A 17,786-nucleotide genomic window follows, 5' to 3' on the forward strand; every position below is an offset into this window, starting at 1 on the left:
AAGTTGTCAGCATCTTTGACTCTTTCTCTTCTTGGGAAACTCGGCTGCACCCCATGATGCGAGAGCCCTGAGCGAAGGAGCCGGTTGGGATCCCTGCCTCTGGAAGAACCCAGCCCTCAAAGGGGCTCAGAGCACGTTTCCCACCGCTCTCATGTGGCTGCTTGCTTCTCTCCAACCAGCTCCAAGGCCTGTGCTGGAAAGCCAGGGGAAATACTTGGGTTTCACTCTAGAACAGGGGATCAATGCCCCAACATGCGACTGCAAATGCACCAGCACTGCTTGGTAGCACAAGAGCTACAGGGCACAGGCCTGCTCCCTGAGCAGCCCCTAACCCAGAGGCTCTGTTGGGGTCCCCTGGAGCTGCATCACCCCAGCTAAGGGATAGGAAAAGAGGGATTTCAGTAGCTCCCAGAACAAGCCTGATCCTGCAGGGCTCCTTCCCAGCATCCTACCTGCAGAGGTGGCACCTGCGCCTTGCTCCGATCCCAGGCTCCTTTATCTCACCCCTTCCAAACAACAAGCTCTGAGCTCACTTCAGACCTCATGTGTTTCTAGAGCCAAGTGCTAACAGCTCCCACCGATGCTGTAATCCATACCCCCTCCAGGTCCAAGCCTCTGGAATTCCTCCTGTATTTGCAGCATTTCCTCTCCTTCAGAGCCTCTCCAACAAACCCCTCTGAAAACCAAGGCTGCCTTTCAGCTGCCAAGGCAGGAGAAGAGCTTGAACAAGCAAGAAAGTGGCTGGGACTCCCTTTTACATTCCCACTGTGTGGATTCCCTCCACCTTTTTTACTGATGTCTTCTCCCTAACTGCACTCAGGATCCCTGCACGATGGGAAGCAGTCTTCAGGGCAGCAGGAATAACAACAGGCTGCTGACCCTCCCTGCTTCTAGATCCTGGCCACAAGGGTCTCCTTCCACAGAGGGATGGAGTAGTAGGGAATGCCCACATGGGCTTAGCACTCTCTCCTCCCTGTCCTGTCCCTCTCCTTTATGTGGCTGGTGTCACCCTACTTCATTTGCTACAACCCGAGCAGCACATTCTCTTTGCAGCAGGCTTTGCTGTTGGCATTTCAAGGCCTGTCAGAGGGGAGACTGAGATGAGCTCTGAGGCAGAAGCTCTTCCCTGTGAGGGTGCTGAGGCGCTGGCACAGGGTGCCCAGAGAAGCTGTGGCTGCCCCATCCCTGGCAGTGTTCAAGGCCAGGTTGGACACAGGGGCTTGGAGCAAGCTGCTCCAGTGGAAGGGGTCCCTGCCAACGGCAGGGGTTGGAGCTGGAGGAGCTTTAAGGTCCCTTCAACCCAAACCAGTCTGTGGTTCCATGACAAGGTACATACATCACTGCAAAAAATCAACTGAATGCTCCACTCCAGGGCACTGTTCAGTTCCCATCATGTGGACACTGACCCTCTGTGAAGCTCCCATTCAGTTCCACACCACAAAAACCAAAGTGCTGCACGGGCACAGCTCCAATAAAAGTCAGAAACTGACAAAAATGTTTAATATTAGTTTTGAAGGAAAAGTGACCGGATTTGCTTAGATGAGAAAATAACAACCACGTGTGTGCAGTGAGCTCCCCCCCATCAGCCTGTGGCTGTGGCTCTCCCCACCGAGGCCCATGTGAAGAAGCCTCCCCATTGCTGCTCTCTCAGTGTGTGACAATGCAAACTCACTTGGGACACAGAACACAACTGGAGCTGGCGTATGGAGGTCACGCTCTGAGCTGCTTTAGGCTGCTGCTCTCAAGCCATGGCACGTATCAGCAGAACTGTAAGAGAAGGGAGTTTAAACCTTCATTAGAAAGCCTCACTGCCAAAGGGAGCTCTGGGGCATGCAGTGTGCTGCACACAAGACAGGGATGCAGGGGATGTCTTGTTTCTGAAGCTGGGATTCGGCAGAGGCAGGGCTCAGCCCCTGGAGTAGGGACCAAACTGCTTCTCCCAGCCATTGCTCTTTGGCACTTGAAGCCTCAATGTCATCACCACCATCCCTCAGGGGTAACGGGAGCATGGGAAGCACTGTGAGGTTGCTCATGGAAGAAGGGATGTGAGGAGGGAGACAGGGAATGTGAGCCTTGACCCAGCTCTGCGGAGATGGGATGAACCCAGGAGCCTCTGTGCTGGGAAGGAAAGATCACTTGCTAGAGGCAGTCAGTGCTTGGCAAATACCTCTGAGGGCAGCCAAGTATCTGCAGATCGTGGTGCAGCCACCCAACACCCCCAGTGCCAGCAACAGCCTTGGTGTGATACCTTCCAGCGATTCCCACACTCGTTGCACACGACGAAGGTGGTCATGGGCTCATCCGAGCTGCGGGTCTGCACCTGGGTGGGGGGCACAAAGGAAATGAGAGCCAAGCAATCACCATCACCCCATTGGGGTCACACTGTCAGATCAATGAGACCCTGAGGCTTGGGACAGCAAAATGAGCCTCCCTTTAAGATGAGTCTGGTTATGCTTTACACCTTTATGCACACCTCATGGCCCCTCTCTAGCCTGACACTACCCAGAGGGATGCGTTGTGGGGCAGCAGATATCCCTGCTCATCCCCTCTGCTGCCCATTCTCTGTGTGTGGCTCTAGGCATGAACAAACCCACTGCAAATCCCTCCCCGTGCTGCCCCTGGGAAGGGAGGCAGCGAGACCACGAACCCCTCAGCCCATCAAACACATGCTCAGCAGCAACCCATAACAGCAGCACTCGAGCCATTCCCCGCTTACAGACCAGTCCTGTGTCCTGGCCTCACAGGAGCATGCTCTGGGTTACCAGGTCCTGGACATTCCCAGGCTCATTTGTATTGGAGCCATGCAGGAACTCTGCTATTTAACCCAGATGTGGCTGCTGCCTCTGCCCAGCCCTTGCCAGAAACACATACTTTGCTAAAGATGAGATTTTCAGGGCATTTGAATACCACAAGGCAGATCCACACTGGAAATGCTGGCACTCCCTGTGCAAGTCAGGCAGCAGAACTGTGCTGAGGGGTAATTATGAGCTATGTGTGTAATTACCCACTCTGCAAGAGTCACTATTTGCATGATGCACATTAAGCAAGTTTTGCAAGCAGGCTGGATGGCTGAACTCTGGAATTCTCACCCAATGCTCCTGCCTGGCTTCCAGTGCTTCCATAAACACCACTTCATCCACTTGGAACTTAGAGCTCAGTCACCAGACAGTGATTTTATTAATAGAAATACAGAAAACTGAATTTTCTATTTAAAAGGCACTGCTGTCACCTGCCTAATTCCAGGCAGTTGCACTCCAGTCCAATACAGGAGGAGACTGAGTCCCATGTGCTGCTGAGGTGAGATATTCCAGGCACTGCTTCCAACTGATTTACTCAATACAGGGCAAGGCTGTCGGATGCAAAACCACTCCTGAGCCAAGGGAAATCCCTGGTCAGCTGCCTGGCTCTCATCTGCTCTTGCACATCAGGTCCAAGCACACACAGTTTGTGCACACCCACTCGGTAGCGATCGTGTGGTTGCTGGTGCATTTTTGGGTCTCTGCACATTCTAATGCACTGACTCATGGCAAAGGCACATTTATCTCCAGATGCCTGGCAAGAACATGGGAATGGAAAGCACTGGTAATGCATAAGCCCTCCAGCAGCTGCCCATTGAGAAGGAAAATCCCCTTTACCTGCTCACAGCACTGCTTTGGTTGCTCCTTGTTTGATTTTTAACTAAGTTGGGATTTGCCTTCTCTACAGCCTTCATTTGCTCTTTTAACACCATCAACACACTGGGTTTCTGCAGCCTCTCACCTACACTCCCCACTCCTTCGAATCAACACATTCCCAGCACCTGCTTTCAAGGAGCTGCACAGCTTCTGAAAGCTTCCTTGGCGCTGCTCTTGTACAGAGAGCCAAAAGAAGCTACACAAGCTCCAAGGAAACACGTGCAGAAACCACTGTGCAAAAGCAGGACATTTAGAGAGCTTTAAGCACACAAAAGGGTTCTCTCCACCAGTAGCAAAGTTTGTGCTGTCATGGAGCAATAAGAGCTCATGACTGTGATGGATCACATCCTGTGCAGGGGTCAGTGTGGAGGCTGCAGGAGCAGGAAGACCAACCTGGGTGTAGGTGCAGTTCTTCTTCTTGCACTTGCCACAGGTGAAGAGGTCAGTCTGTGTCCCTCCTGTCTTGGCCATCTGATGCTCCCGGATCGCTTCTTTGGTCATGGCTTTCCTGATCTCTTTCAGCTCATTACTGGCCATTTCCTTTCGAAATGGAAGAGCAATATTAATACCATCTGTCCAGTTTTACCTTCACACCCACCACAGTGCAAAGAGTCAACAGGACAGGGTGGCCTAACAGATGGGTATTGACAGAAAGCCTTTCAGTCCTGGTGTTTGGTTCATACCTAGGCCCCTGTGATGATCTGAAGGCCCAGACTGCTCCCCACATTGCAAACCGCAGTGCTATTCCCTCCCTATGCACTTGGCAACAGCAGTGCATCCCCTGTAAGCAGTAAACCTGCTCCTCAAGCTTCCTCACCTCCGAGGTCATCACTGCTATCTGCTCAGGGGTGATGGCCCCGCACAGCACGTTCTTCTTCAGCTCAGGGTTTTTGGAGTCCTTCAGGTTGGAGATGCGGCTCCTCACTCGGTTCTTGTACTTCATGTCAGTGTTCTTGACATCCTGGTATATGCGTACAGGGCAGTTAAGGACTCTGCAATCAACCCAGAGGTCTCCAAGCACCTTCTACACCACTCATGAGTGGCAAAGGAGTGTTACCTGCTGCCACAGCACAGATGAGGGTGCTGGCACCCAACAGCAGTGTCTGCTCTGGGAGGTTAGTGATGGATTTGGGAGCAGGGTAACGCAATCCCAGATTCAGGGCTTTCAATTCTGGCTTTTTCACTGTGCTGGAAGGAATCTGTTTTCAGTTACACTCAGGCTCCTCAACCTGCTCTTCCTCAGTATCATAGCCACAAAACCCTCCACTAAGAGGGTCCATGGTCCCCAAACCAAGCAAACTCCTGACTTATCTCAAATCACCACAAACCTGACCCTCACTGCTCCATCCTTCCCATTGCTTGGTCTCTATCAGCACATTCTCCTCAACATGAGGCGCAGGGAAGCTGCATGTACTTGAAAGCAGAGGTGAGCAGGAAGTAGGCTGCTGATGGGAAGGACAAGCTGGGCATTCCAGATCATTATGGCGTGAACAGGAAGGAAACAACCACATCCATCACACAAGGAAGGGGTGTGCCCTGAGCTCCCAGCACTACACTGATGGCTCCATAGTGAGCCAGAACTCAACCAAGCAGAGACAGAATCAGAACTGCAACAAGCAGAGTTGCAGCAGAACATTTATGCAGAGACAAACTGTCCCATTTCTCCTCCAAGCACATTCATTTCATGGCCTGGAGGCATGCAGGCCCTTGAGGAAGCCCTGTGCAGTAAGGATATATTCTTCAATCTGGGCTGCTATGTGCTCACAGTCAGCACCAATGGCAACATAGTCATCTGGAAGAAAGAGAAACATGAGGTGAGTGCCTTCCAACAAGGCAAAGGGTCCCCAGGCTCAGCATTTCTGAGATACAAACCTAGAGAGCTTTCTATTTGGATGTAGATGCTCTTTGCATCAAATGGCCTTTGCTCTACCTACCCTCCAACCCTTCTGCAAAGGGAATTGATGAAAATAGACCAGTCCAACCAGTCTGTGCCTTCTGCCTCTCTAGATAGACTGCACCAGACAAACCTAACAAGAACCTTGGCCCCAGAACATAGTTTCCCAGTATATTCTTGGAGCAGTTGAAATCAAACATACACAGGCAGGAATTGAGTCTCATCAGATACTTGTGTCAATGAGAAGTTGCTCTACTCAGACCAATAATCTGCCAGGGAACAAAAGCATGCAGCATTGGAATCAAGCCTTCACTCTCTTCTCACTTCAGGACTCTGCCCTCCCTCTTCTTTCACCCACCAACTAAACAGCATCACAGAGTGTAGCAATCAGTGCCATAAAGTAAGGACCATAAGCAGAACAGAACTGAGCTTAGTGAAAGACTCAAGTGGACTCATTTCCAGACTCCATATGGAAAAGGGTTTTTCTAAGAGGTATACGAAGTATTTAATGCAGCATAAACACATGCACAGGAAGGCTGGAAGTAAAGACTTGAACTTCTCCATCTGCTGTCTACATTCCTTGGCTCCAAATGAATAAAACTCTACAGGGCTTAGACCCCAGTTTTCCAAAGGGATCTGCAATGTGGAGACAAGCATGTGTTCAGCTTGAGGTGTTTCAAATCTGCCTGTCAGAGATGCTGAGCACCTACAGTTGCCTTTCATTTTAGAGGTCACAGACTGAGTGCAAGAGAGACCTGTTCCACCCCAGATCCACAGAGGACCAGAGCATTTAAGAGGCTCCAGTGTGTAAAGGGAGGGAGTGAGAGCAGACAGTGACTGGGGTAAGCACTGTTACCAACAGTTTCCATCTACTGAGTTATAGCTCCACTTTGTGCCCAAGGGTAAGCAGAGATGACAGCTTTGCTTTACAGACAAGACAGAGAGCTAGAAAGGGAAGCAAATACCTGCACGCCTGAAGATTAAACTGGCCAGACCACCCCAGGCTGCAGAGCATAACCCCATGCTCTTACCATCCATTACCTGACACAGTGCTGAGTCTCTGGCTCAAACCAAGTCCCTGTAGAAGTGTCTAAGGGATGTGTGGAAAAGGGGTGACCAGTGGAGCTGCTGGCAGTAACCCCTTGACAAGAGCATATCTATAGGTACTGACCTACACACAGAATGCACCAGGAGTTGTGAAGCACTTCAAGCAATGCAGGAATTGCCTCCCCAGCACTTACCATCAGCCTGCAGAGCTGCTGTCAGCATCTCCCTGCACTTGTTGCGGACAGCATCGCAGGTGACGGGCGCCGGGGGGAAGGTGGTGATTTTGGGGGTGGTCGGAGTCTTCGGAGGCTCCTGCCTTTTGTTGGAGCTAAAAGAGAAACGTCACCTGTCAGAATGGCTCAGTTCAGGGCACTGAGAGCAGAGGAGGGATCAGCAGGGCTGTGGCCAAGCATCCTGTTAATCACAACACAAAACCAGTCAGAGGAAAGCAGTGCAGACACGCACCCGAATCAGCACAATACAGCAACCAACGCCATCGACCCAGCCACGAGCTCTCCTGTGACTCTGCTGGCTGCAAAGGGAGGGTTTAATCCATGCCAACCAACTTGCCATTCACCCACACAACTGCACCACTGCGCATGAAGTGAAAATGCTACAAAGCCATTGGACACCATCAGTAATTCAAATGCACTCAGGACTTGCTGTGACCATCTCGGTCTGGTAGCGCAGTGCAGAGTCATGGCACATTAATCCTCTTATTTCACAGGACACCGAGTCCATAACTGCTCTCAGCAGAAAGGGAGCAGAAGCCACCAATAAAGTGAATCTCAAGTGGTTCCACATCTCGCATCTTTTGCTGCCAAGATGTCAGCAAGAAGAAAGAGCTCAACACATCAGTGCTCCAGCCCTCTGTCGCCGACAAGGGGTGCAGGATGCTGCCTTCTGAAGCAGAAAGCAGAGAAGCCTAAAGAAGGAGCTGCAATGCCAAGGAAGAGAAAGAAAAAGGCACCTTCAGCTCCAATATTAAATCATAATCCATAAGAGGATCTTTTTCCTGTAACCTGGACAAGACTCCGATTACTCACCTCAGAAGAGCACCTCTGCAAGCCACACAGAGCTTGCACAAGACTGAAATACTGGTTCCCTCATAAAGGTAGCTTCATTTCCACTTGCAAGCAATCACAGGCACAGACAAGGGAATGCAAACACTTGCCTGCTGTGGCTGACTCAGGTCATCTGCCAGGGGAGACTGGAGGCACAGAATGAGCACCCAGACCTGCTGCCTGCACCATCACAGGGTGACAAATCACTGCACAGGCTGGGCTTGCACGCACTGTGCGTGCTGGAGAGGAGCTTCACTGAGCTGTTCAGCTGATGCTACACCCACAGTGTTGAGCATCTTTGCCCATAAAGCCTAACATCTGCAAGGAGAGTTAGTTAGCCCTGCAAACACTGATGTGGGCTATTATGATTCCCAGATGATTTTGTAGAGCTCTTCCCCTCCACCTTAAATCAGCAAAACAGCAATTTTTTCAGCAGACATTGCTCCAGCTTTGGTGTTTGGGTCATAAAATGCAGTGTATTTATGGCCAATGCCTGGTAGCATTAATGCAGTAAAAGAAAGAGAAACCCTGGTATTTCACCCTTGCCATTCTGGCAACACACCCTTGAAGATCCAAGTGGTTTGACAGTTGCTCTTCAGCTGGGTCATTACCATCAGCTCTCTGCCAGCAAAAAGAAGTGTTATGACCAGGCACTTCCACTTCACTGTCCTGGAAGGGATTAGGCAGGCCCCCAATAAAACTGTGCTAAGCTGGAAACCTTCCGAATCTGCGGCTGCACAGACTGAGCCAGACAAGTCCAGGGATTTATCCTGGGACACCCTGTTGCTGAGTTCAGATCCAGTTTGGCTCTGCAGTGCCTTAAAGCCTGTAGATCATTATTAGAGCTACTGGATTTCCACAGTTCAAAACCTCGCCAGGCCCTTTTAAGCAGCATCCACTAGTGCACCTCCAGCAAGCTGTCCATGTCAAGCCAGAGCAGAGTCATTTCTTGCTCAGATGAAACAGATACACTCTGAGAGGGATTACATTGCAAGCTTAGTGTGGATCTTTGACCAGCAGCTGAATAAAATCCTTTTTACCAGCTTGTTTTACTGGTCAGCACTACAGGATGCTATTAAGGAACACATTTGTGGCCAAACAGCTCAAAACACTCAATAGGATTTACACTGCACATGTTAAAGACAAGTATCTTAGCTTGCAAGTAAATTAGACCATGAGGTTCTCCCATCTGGGATGTGCAAAGCACCACCAGGCACTTTTGTACCTAGGGAGCTGCTGTGTACAGATCACAGGCAGTACACATGGGGCGTACATAGCAAAGCATCCACGACTCAAATAGCTCTGCTTAAAATCACAGCTGATCATGTTGCATAAAACAGCCTGGAAAAATAAGACTTCCCAAAGGAAAAAGGCAAAAAGCCTCAAAACCATACCTACAATAAAGGGAAAGGCTGAAGGAACTGAAGTGCTTTACAGCAGGGAAGTCCTGAAATACTGGAAAACTTGGGATGGAGATTTCCACTCTCTAGAGGTGGGGAAAAAAGCTAAGGATGCATGGTTATCCCACTGCTGTTAGCTGAAAAGTAAAGACATTCACCCATATACACAGTCTATGTGCCCTGAGATGACAACAGACTTTCAGCCATTCCAAAGACTGCACAGAAAGTCTGTTGAGCTTTTAAAGTTAGTTTGTAATTAGAAGAGTTGTGAAAGAGCTCAAACACACCTAAAAGACTCGTATGTTCCTTGTGGTTCACACTGCTGCTGTTAAACAGGAGAAAGAGCTTGTAAATCCATCCAGGCAACAAAAGCTCATACATAAAAAAGACCATGCTGGAACAAATGGTGGCAAAGCAACAGCCAGGGACTGCACTGGAAGGAAGTCCCACAGAAGAGCTGAATTCAGGCCACAGATCCAAGACCTCCTCATAAAAGCAGTTTAGAGAACCCTGGAAGAGGAAAAGCTCATGCTGCCAGAGACACAGCAATATTAGACACAGCCCATTAAAGTGTACTACACTAATGGGCTAAGATACTACAGCACAGCAGAATATGCTTTGGATTACAGTAATGCAGCAATGCGAGTTCCCAGGTGCCAGCTCCATGCTGGCTGGCTCCAAACCCTCAGGTCTTGAAGCTCTCTAGTCACTACAGAGGGATTTTCTACATCTGTGCTCCAGAAAGCAAGGCAAGCTTCAGGCCAAGGGCTGTTCAAGTTTCTCCGACAGAAGAGAAGAGGAAGGCCCAGCCAAAATCCATCAGACTAAGTGGCTGAAATACTGACTACAAGCTGATCTCTTTGGTGTCTCGAGAGCAGCCTCATCTGAACCAGCTTATCGCGCACCGAGCAGCTAGTCAGCCTCTCTTCATCACAGCCTGTGCTTCCAAGAACAAAGACTTTTCACTGCTAATAAATCCTCTTTTTGTCAAGGCAGATTAGTAGTTTATTTTGCAGCCCTGGAGCATTCCAGTCTCTAAAGAGAGCCTGGCTCAAGCTGACCTCAGGAGCTGGCCACTTCTGTTGGTCTATGCTACACTAATCCATTTGCTTCTGTTTATCCTTCCCAGCCAAGGGCACACTTTGCCACTCAGAAGATGGAGGCTGAATATGTATGGAAAGCATCAAGGAGAAAAAACCCTGCAGTATCTGCAGCACATCAAGGCACAGGGGAGCATTAATGACAAGCCACAAAGCTCCACATACCCCATAGTAACTGACAAAGCAAGGAGCCACAGCAGGGGTTTGCCTCTACCTGCAGCCAGGATGCTATTCCAAGTGAAATGATGAGTCTCAGCCTTCAAACCAGATGTCCTAACAGGCCCAGCTTGTTTTGCTCATCAAATGTCTACTGCAGCGTGCCCAGGGAATGTCTCACACTTCCTTCCCCTCAGGGTCTGCATTCCACAAGGTCAAGTTTCCAAAGGTTGAAACAGAAGCTTCCCTGTTTCTTTGACCTCATTCCTGGCTTGAGCAGTACCAGCCAAGTTCTTGCCTTCTCCTTTCCCCATCAGCAACAGCCAACAGGAATTCCAAACAGGCTTCTGCCCTTATCCTGGAGGGAAATCTGCCTCCTTTACCAGTAAGCTGGGATGTGTCAAGGACAAAGGAATGGCTCACTATAGTGATGTATTAATCCCATCCATCACTTGAAATTGCAAAGCCCAAAAATCATCTTCATTCTAAGGAGGTCAAAGTTAGAAATAAGCAAAAATAGATGAAAATGCAAAAGAAAGAACAGAGGAATTTACTACAAGATCCACACATAACAGCAGAAAAATACAGAACAAGAAGTGAGTAAAATCACAGCACTCACTAAAGCCACCCTATTTTGTAGATGTATATTTCTGCATTACACTATTAAAGACACCACACATCATCTCTGAGCAAGTCTTCACTTGTGGTGTTTCTGACCAGGAATTTGATGACACAAAATTCACAACTCACATACCTAAGAGCAAAAAATCAATGCAAGATACCTTAAGCAAGCTCACATTCTCTAACCAAACCCTCTCTGGTTACAGGGAAGCATTACCTTTGGTCTCTTGAGTTACCAGTCTCCTTCGAGGAGGATGTTGGCAAGGACAGGCCCTTCTTTTTCTCCTCACTTTTGTCCTCAGAAGCATCTGGATTCAGAAGAGAAATGGATGCTGAAGGGTTCAGTATTGGCCTTTATATGCTACAACCCTGCACCCACTAATCAATGTCTTAACCCTACACAGCATTGGCCTAAAGCAAGTTATCACTCTCCAAAAAGAATCAGGGGAAAGAACACCTTTACAGTCTTCAGTGCTTTCCAATAGAGCTTTTGCTTGTCTCCAAATAGAAACTGATTGAAACCAAAGCTTTCCTCACTAAACTGAAGAGCAGTCACCTTCCCTGCCTCAGACACAGGCTCCTCACAAGACAAGCCTCAGCACAAAAGCCTCAGAGACACCCTGGCTGCAGAGCACTGATTACATCAAGTTCTCTAAAGCAAGCAGCATTTCCAGCCAACACCACCTGATGGGCCAGCATGGGCTGGTCCTTCTGGGAATACAGCTTCTGCTGTTTCCCAAGTGCTGCTGAAAGCCAATAGCACAACCCTGGAGAGGGCTTTCATTAGGCTGTAGAACAAGCCTGACCCAGAGGTGAAGTGCCTCAGCCTGGCCAACACCCATCATGTGGAAGTGACAGTCCCAGCCAGGGCAGGAAAAGTGCTTCTAACATGCATTTAGCCTCTCAAAGGAGGAGCCCTGGGGTGCAGGGTAGAGTCAAGCACAGTTCATTTTGCCTCAAACACTACATTGTTCTTGCTCTTTCCACATAGAGCTGCCCCAAAAGATCTGTTCAAATAGGAGCATTTTAATCTCACATTGAGGCACTCTGCCACCAATACAGACTGGGAGACACAGGGTAGAGCAGGACACAGGTAGACCTGCCCCTCTAACCTCAGCACTGCAGATGTCTCATTCTTCTACCACAAAGGAAACCACTAAACCCATATTTGCAATCCCTCCCTCTGTGATGCTGACATTAGTCTGTGCTGTATCAGCTTGAAGATCCCTGAGACAGAACTGCAAGCTCCTGCTCATGGCATCCATCACCATGAAAGCCTCCCCAGCAGGCAGCAGTCCATGTGAACTTCTCCACAAGGTGTTAAACTAAAGTCCTTCTACAACTCATCACCCAAATGCATTCCAGCATTTCTTTCCAGGCTGTTGCACAAGGCAGACAGCACACCCTGTATTAACGACACGCAGCACAGAAGCTGGGGCAGAGGGTTCAGAACACAGATAAATAATGCTACTACTTATTATATGGGTAAGTACATGCAGCCCTGAAGCTTTCAATGCTTTTTCAAGGATGAGCTAGCTCAACAGGAGCTACTAGAAGAATCCATGGTAGATCTGAAAGCCAGAGGGTGCAATTGTAAAGGCTGGTTTGCCAGAATATTCTTTTCAGATCCAGAGATGAATGGATCCCAGAAACCCAGCCTGCAGCTGAAGGCAGCTCCTTCCCAAGTCAAATATGACAGGAACATGCTGATTTCCTTACCTAGGAGTTTCTTCCAAGATTTGATGAGGGATTTGGCAAGAGAGATCACTTCTTCATCTGTGCTCTGCTTCCTCAGTGCATTCACCGACATCCCAATGCGGGTGGACTGCAAGTGAACATTCAAATGAATCACTCCAAGCCAGATTTGTTATTTGTTACTAACCCAAACCAGAAACAAGCACGAGGAAGTCAAAGCAATGACCAAGATATGAAGTATCCAAGGACCTGCAGAATGATTATCTCTTCTTGTTAGAGATGACACTCCAGCTCAAACTATCCAAAAGCAGACATACACTCACCCACAAACACCTTCTCTACAGGTCTGGAAGTGACATTCAACCTTGAGTAAAAAGACTCAGGATGCATATCTTAACCTCTGTACTGTAATTGTGCTCACCCTCCCCATTGTCCTAAATATTACCATCACAAAGACTTAAAGAACTTCTCCCATGATTGCCCTCTGTGGTTGCTACTTCAATCCGGTCTTTCCTCTTCTGGAAGCCTAAGACAGGAGCAGTTGCCCACACCTGCCTCATTAGCTACACACTGTGGCACAGAGCTATGTAGCTGCCACTCTGAACCCCAGGTTCAGTACTATTTTCTGTATTTAACATTTACTTTGATGCTTTCAGTGAGGCAAGAAGCAAGAATAAATCTGTTACATTTATTAAGACACTTTGAGCTCATCCAGATGCAGACATCAGCTTTTGACCCTGTGCAACTCACCTGCAGCAAGTCCAAAGTCATAGGCATACTTTTCAGTTCTTTCAGTAAATCCATTGCACCATCCTGGAGAGGAAAAGAGAAACTCAGTGAGTGCCTCAGCTGTTAGTAAAGAGATAATGGGAATAAATTCAGAAAGCTGAATCTGAAGGGAAAACCACCAGCACTCTGTGGGGGTTGCTGTTCTGGACAGACAGGAGATCCTACAATTTGAAGGCACCTGAGATATTGGAATAGGCAAAACAGGAGAGCACTGGATCTCTACAGGTCTTTGCTGGTGTATGGAACAACTGCAGCATTAGCTTATTGTCCTTACCTGGCAAGTACTGGCTCACAAGAACATCCTGGCATAGTTGCAAGAGCTTCAGTCACCCACCTACAGCCCAGAATCACTGTCCAGAGCTCAAAGTATCCTCTTGGAACATGAATCTTAGTGTAGCTGTTTCCTAGTTTTCATATTAATACCCCACTCTGCTCAGGACTATTGCTGATACCAGGAGCAAAGCCATCAAGCAGTGATGCTGAAGAGCAGGTCACTTGGACTCATTATATGAGGTTTCCTTGCATCAGTTCTGCATTCCAGAACCTGGATCTAGGAAAAAAAAAGCTGGCTAGGCAATATGTAGGTACCTAAAATTGATAGCCACTCAGAAATGGCAGGCATCACAGCCTGCAGTCTGCCTGTCTATTCAGCTGGCTCTTTCCTCCCATTCCCTTCTATCAAACAAGGCCTTCTAGTGTTCCTATTTAAGAGCTCATTTAAAACACCAACCACTCCAAGCCCATTGGCAGCACAAGGCCTACAGAGCCCAACCTTGTGGAGAAGAGAAGCAGCCTGCACGGCCCCTGTCCTGGGATCCCATCCTCCCTGCCTTCCCCATTCATTGCAGGAAGCGATCCAGCTGCCAAGTGCCACCCTACAGAACAGATGCTGAGAAAGCCAAAGCAGAGTCAAAGCTGTCAGCGTGCACAAAAGCAACACACACCAGCATAAACCACACGTTACCATACCCAGAACGAGCAGCTTCCCACTCGGGCAGCTTCACACCTTCCCGTTCCTCCTGCAGCCACAAGGACTCCATTAAATCCAGCCCTTAACATACAAAATGACCCGGTGGTTCCTGTCTCCGTTATCAGAAAGGGAGTCACTTGGCACACTGGCAGCAAATGGGGATCCATGCAAAAACTAGAGCAACAAAGAGGTACTCCAGGCAACCATCCTGCAGGAAGAGTTAGCAAATTAGCTGAGGTACAACACACACACGCTACGGCTCAGTACCACACCAGTGCCAGCCCAGAGGAAGCACTGCAGACTGCTCTGAAGAAGCTGCCTCTTTCCCAATGAAGCTTGGAAGCAAATTCAGCAAAAGTTGCTCCTTTTCTATTTCAGCAATGGCGTTGAAAGCCTACCATCACCGGGAACAGACACCGCAGGCTGTGGTTTAGCCCAAACACGCTCTCCTGGGCTGTTAGAGCTACACAAGCACCAGTGCTCACCCCATCCACCGCTGGCAGAGCCGGTTTGGCATTCCAAAGTTCACATGAAGACCGCAGCCAGCATCCCATTCCCCAAACACCACATTCCCTAACCCCATCCCCTCCTGCTCCCCACTGCCATGCCCCAGCCCCAGCTGTACAGCAGGCCACCATCACAAACCCTCATCACCCAGCTCGCTGCCTTAGCGCTCATGATGCTGTTGGTACTTGTATGAGCACCATCAGACACATCCCATTAGGCAGGGAAACATTTCCTAATGCCCCCCCCCCCCGCCAGTTTCTCCCCCTGTGAGACCCCCGGTGTGCAGACAGCAGCGAGGCCAGCCCTCCATGCTCAAACACACAGGGGAGTGAGCAGAAGTGGTGCTTGTATGGGACAGGGACGCAGGAGGCAAGTACAGAAGCACGGGGGCTCTCCTTAAGGGCACACAGCGGGCTCCAAGGGCAGCGCGGGGAGGGATGTGCAAGGAATCCTCCTTCCCAATGGCTCCCAATTCAAAGGCTGAGGATGCTCCAAGGAGGGGAGCACCCCAGCAGGAGCAGGATGAGCCCCAAGGGTGCTGAGATGCGGGGAGGAAGGGTTCCCATAGCACCACAGGGGACCATGGAGCCGCCCCCCTATAACGGCCGGTGGGTGGAACCCGCAGCACCGCAACGGATGGGGAACGGACATGGGGCCTGTCCCCCGGTGCCGCCCCGTTTGGGAGAGGGAACCGCATCTCGATAGAGGAGGGGGCTTCTGCTCTATCGCGATAGCGACAGTGGGGGGGGGGGGGGGGGTGCCCCCAGAAGGAGGCCCCAAAAATGAGGGCTGGGGAAGGAGGAGACCCCCTCACAACGGGCGCGGACGGAGAAGCAGGGGGCCCGCAGCGAGGACGGGGGCCCCGCGGAGATGTATGCTGCAGCCGCCAGCCCCGGGTGAAGGGGAGGCCGCCCACCCGAGGCGTGCGGCGGGGGCCCGGCCGCCGCCACTCACCGCGCTCTTCTTGGCCACCATCTTGTCCAGCCGCCGGGCGATGCGAACGATCTCCTCCTCCCCGCCCATGGCGCCGCTGCCCGCGGCCGCCGGTCCCGGCCGGGACTGGGGGGAGCTGTCGGTGCCTGCCCGGTGCCCACCACAACCCCCGGCTGCAGCGGAGCGCGGTCCCCATGGCTCCCCCCCGAAGCCGTAGGGACACACCGGCTGTGGGGCAGCCCGGGCCGTCCCCTTCTTCAGCCAGGCCGAGCTGCCCCATCCCGCAGGGCTCCATCACCCCGCAGGGCTCCATCACCCCGCAGGGCTCCATCACCCCGCAGGGCTCCATCACCCCGCAGGGCTCCATCACCCCGCAGGGCTCCAAGAGGGATGCTGAGCACTGCAGCACTGGCCCCTAGAGCCCAGCCCTTTATAAACTGCCCAGCCCCTGCCACAGCTGAGCCCCATTTGGCCGCCTGCAGCAGCCGCAGGTGAGCGGGTCCCTATGGAGCCCAGAGCACTGCCTCAAAGGCAGCTGGAATTGGGTGTTTGATCAGCGTTGGAGTCGATTTTCCATCCTTGAGCACCGCAAGGGCATCACCCGTGGTTGCAGCCCTGCATCGGGTGACCCTTAAGCGCTGTGGTTATCCCCACTACACTAAGACGCGGTGATTGCAATAGGTCCAGTGTGGACTTGGGGGTATCTGAGAGAAGGATGGGATGGAGCGGGGCTGGATGCTTTAGGGGTGCCCAGGCGCGGAGCCCCCCTGTAGGTGGCACTCGTACGCTGTGCGAGCGCCCCGCGTCCTCCGGGGACCTGCGGTGGGACTCTGGATATTGTTGTTCCCTCCAGCTGGTTCCTGGCAGCGGGAGAACTTCCATGGCCTCCTCCCGGCCCTGCCTGCGCTGGTAAAGAGCGGCCGCATCCTGCCCCGGCGCGGCTGCAGCGCAGGGGGAGGCAGAGGATGCGCTGCTGTGTGGCCTTCAGGCTGCACCGCCAGGGTTGCCTGTGCTCAGCTCCATCCATGCGGTGACTGAGTCACTGAGGGCAGAGTTTAAGCTTATCCAGCACACAAAGGTGGGGAGCGTTGCTAAACCTCTACTGTGGTTGTCCCCCAAACCCACCCGTTCAGCACCTTTGCAGCAGCTCACATAGAGGTGGACATACCCCTTGAGCGAGACCTGCTCCCCCAGATGTGCGAGACGTGTTTCAGTTCATCCCCAAACCAGCAGAGGTGGCCCCAGACCAAACCTGAGCTCCAGACCCTCTCCTTGCCATGGCGCTTGGAGCTACCTTGAAACTTCTTGGCTTGGCCCCATGTTTGCAAACGCAATTCCCTCCAACCCGGCGTCTGGAGCCTCTGCAGCATCTGGAAAGCCTCCATCCCTTGGCAGGGGCTGGCTGGGAAGCGAGGGGATGCCATTTTGCAGGGGCAGGGCCCACCTCTGTGAGGGCAGGAGGGAACAAGTCCCAACAAGGGCACCTATGGAGCTCCTTGGAAGCGAGACCCACGGTGTGGGGTCGGGTCACGCCGGTCCTTGGCGTCAGAGGCACACTCGAGCGGCCCTGCTGCCACTGGGGCTGCGGTTCGTGCCTCTGCAACGCCAGGATGGTTCCTGACCACAACTATGGCCGGGGACGTGCCTCAGATTCCAGAGCTTCCAGTCACCGATGCTGAGCGCCATCACCCCATTGCTCCCTGCCTCCGAGTGAGAAACCCATCACCCCACTAACAAACACCAGCCTCACCCAGGGCCCACGATGGGCAGCGTATCCCTGAGGAACGCCACGGTATGGAATCCTTATGCACAACCCCATTGCTGCCTGCTGGGATGGGAAGCGTGCCCGTCCCCCCTGCGGGCAGCCAGCAGCATCCCCCTGCTCCTGCCAAAGGGTTAAAGAGAGCGGAGCAGGGAGGGCTCCTGCCTGACCTTG

General features: G+C 51.4%; 1 protein-coding gene across 1 annotated transcript in view; it reads right to left on the minus strand.

Annotated features, from left to right (window-relative positions):
- Positions 1–1,467: 1,467 nt before the first annotated feature.
- TCEA2 (transcription elongation factor A2) overlaps positions 1,468–17,786 on the minus strand; it is a 63,507-nt gene continuing 47,188 nt past the window's right edge. The window contains exons 2-11 of the mRNA XM_062642182.1: positions 15,872–16,022; positions 13,402–13,464; positions 12,676–12,781; positions 11,174–11,264; positions 6,810–6,943; positions 5,410–5,466; positions 4,492–4,646; positions 4,068–4,214; positions 2,249–2,320; positions 1,468–1,767 (exon numbers count right to left, since the gene is read on the minus strand). Coding sequence (XP_062498166.1) covers positions 1,759–1,767; positions 2,249–2,320; positions 4,068–4,214; positions 4,492–4,646; positions 5,410–5,466; positions 6,810–6,943; positions 11,174–11,264; positions 12,676–12,781; positions 13,402–13,464; positions 15,872–15,940 — 903 coding nt within the window. The 5' untranslated portion in view covers positions 15,941–16,022 and the 3' untranslated portion in view covers positions 1,468–1,758. The remainder of the gene's footprint in view (positions 1,768–2,248; positions 2,321–4,067; positions 4,215–4,491; positions 4,647–5,409; positions 5,467–6,809; positions 6,944–11,173; positions 11,265–12,675; positions 12,782–13,401; positions 13,465–15,871; positions 16,023–17,786) is intronic.

The sequence above is a fragment of the Pezoporus occidentalis genome, unplaced genomic scaffold (assembly GCF_034315485.1).
Source record: "Pezoporus occidentalis ecotype Australia unplaced genomic scaffold, CSIRO_AGI_Poc_V1 ctg70, whole genome shotgun sequence".
Classification (NCBI taxonomy): Eukaryota; Metazoa; Chordata; class Aves; order Psittaciformes; family Psittacidae; genus Pezoporus; species Pezoporus occidentalis.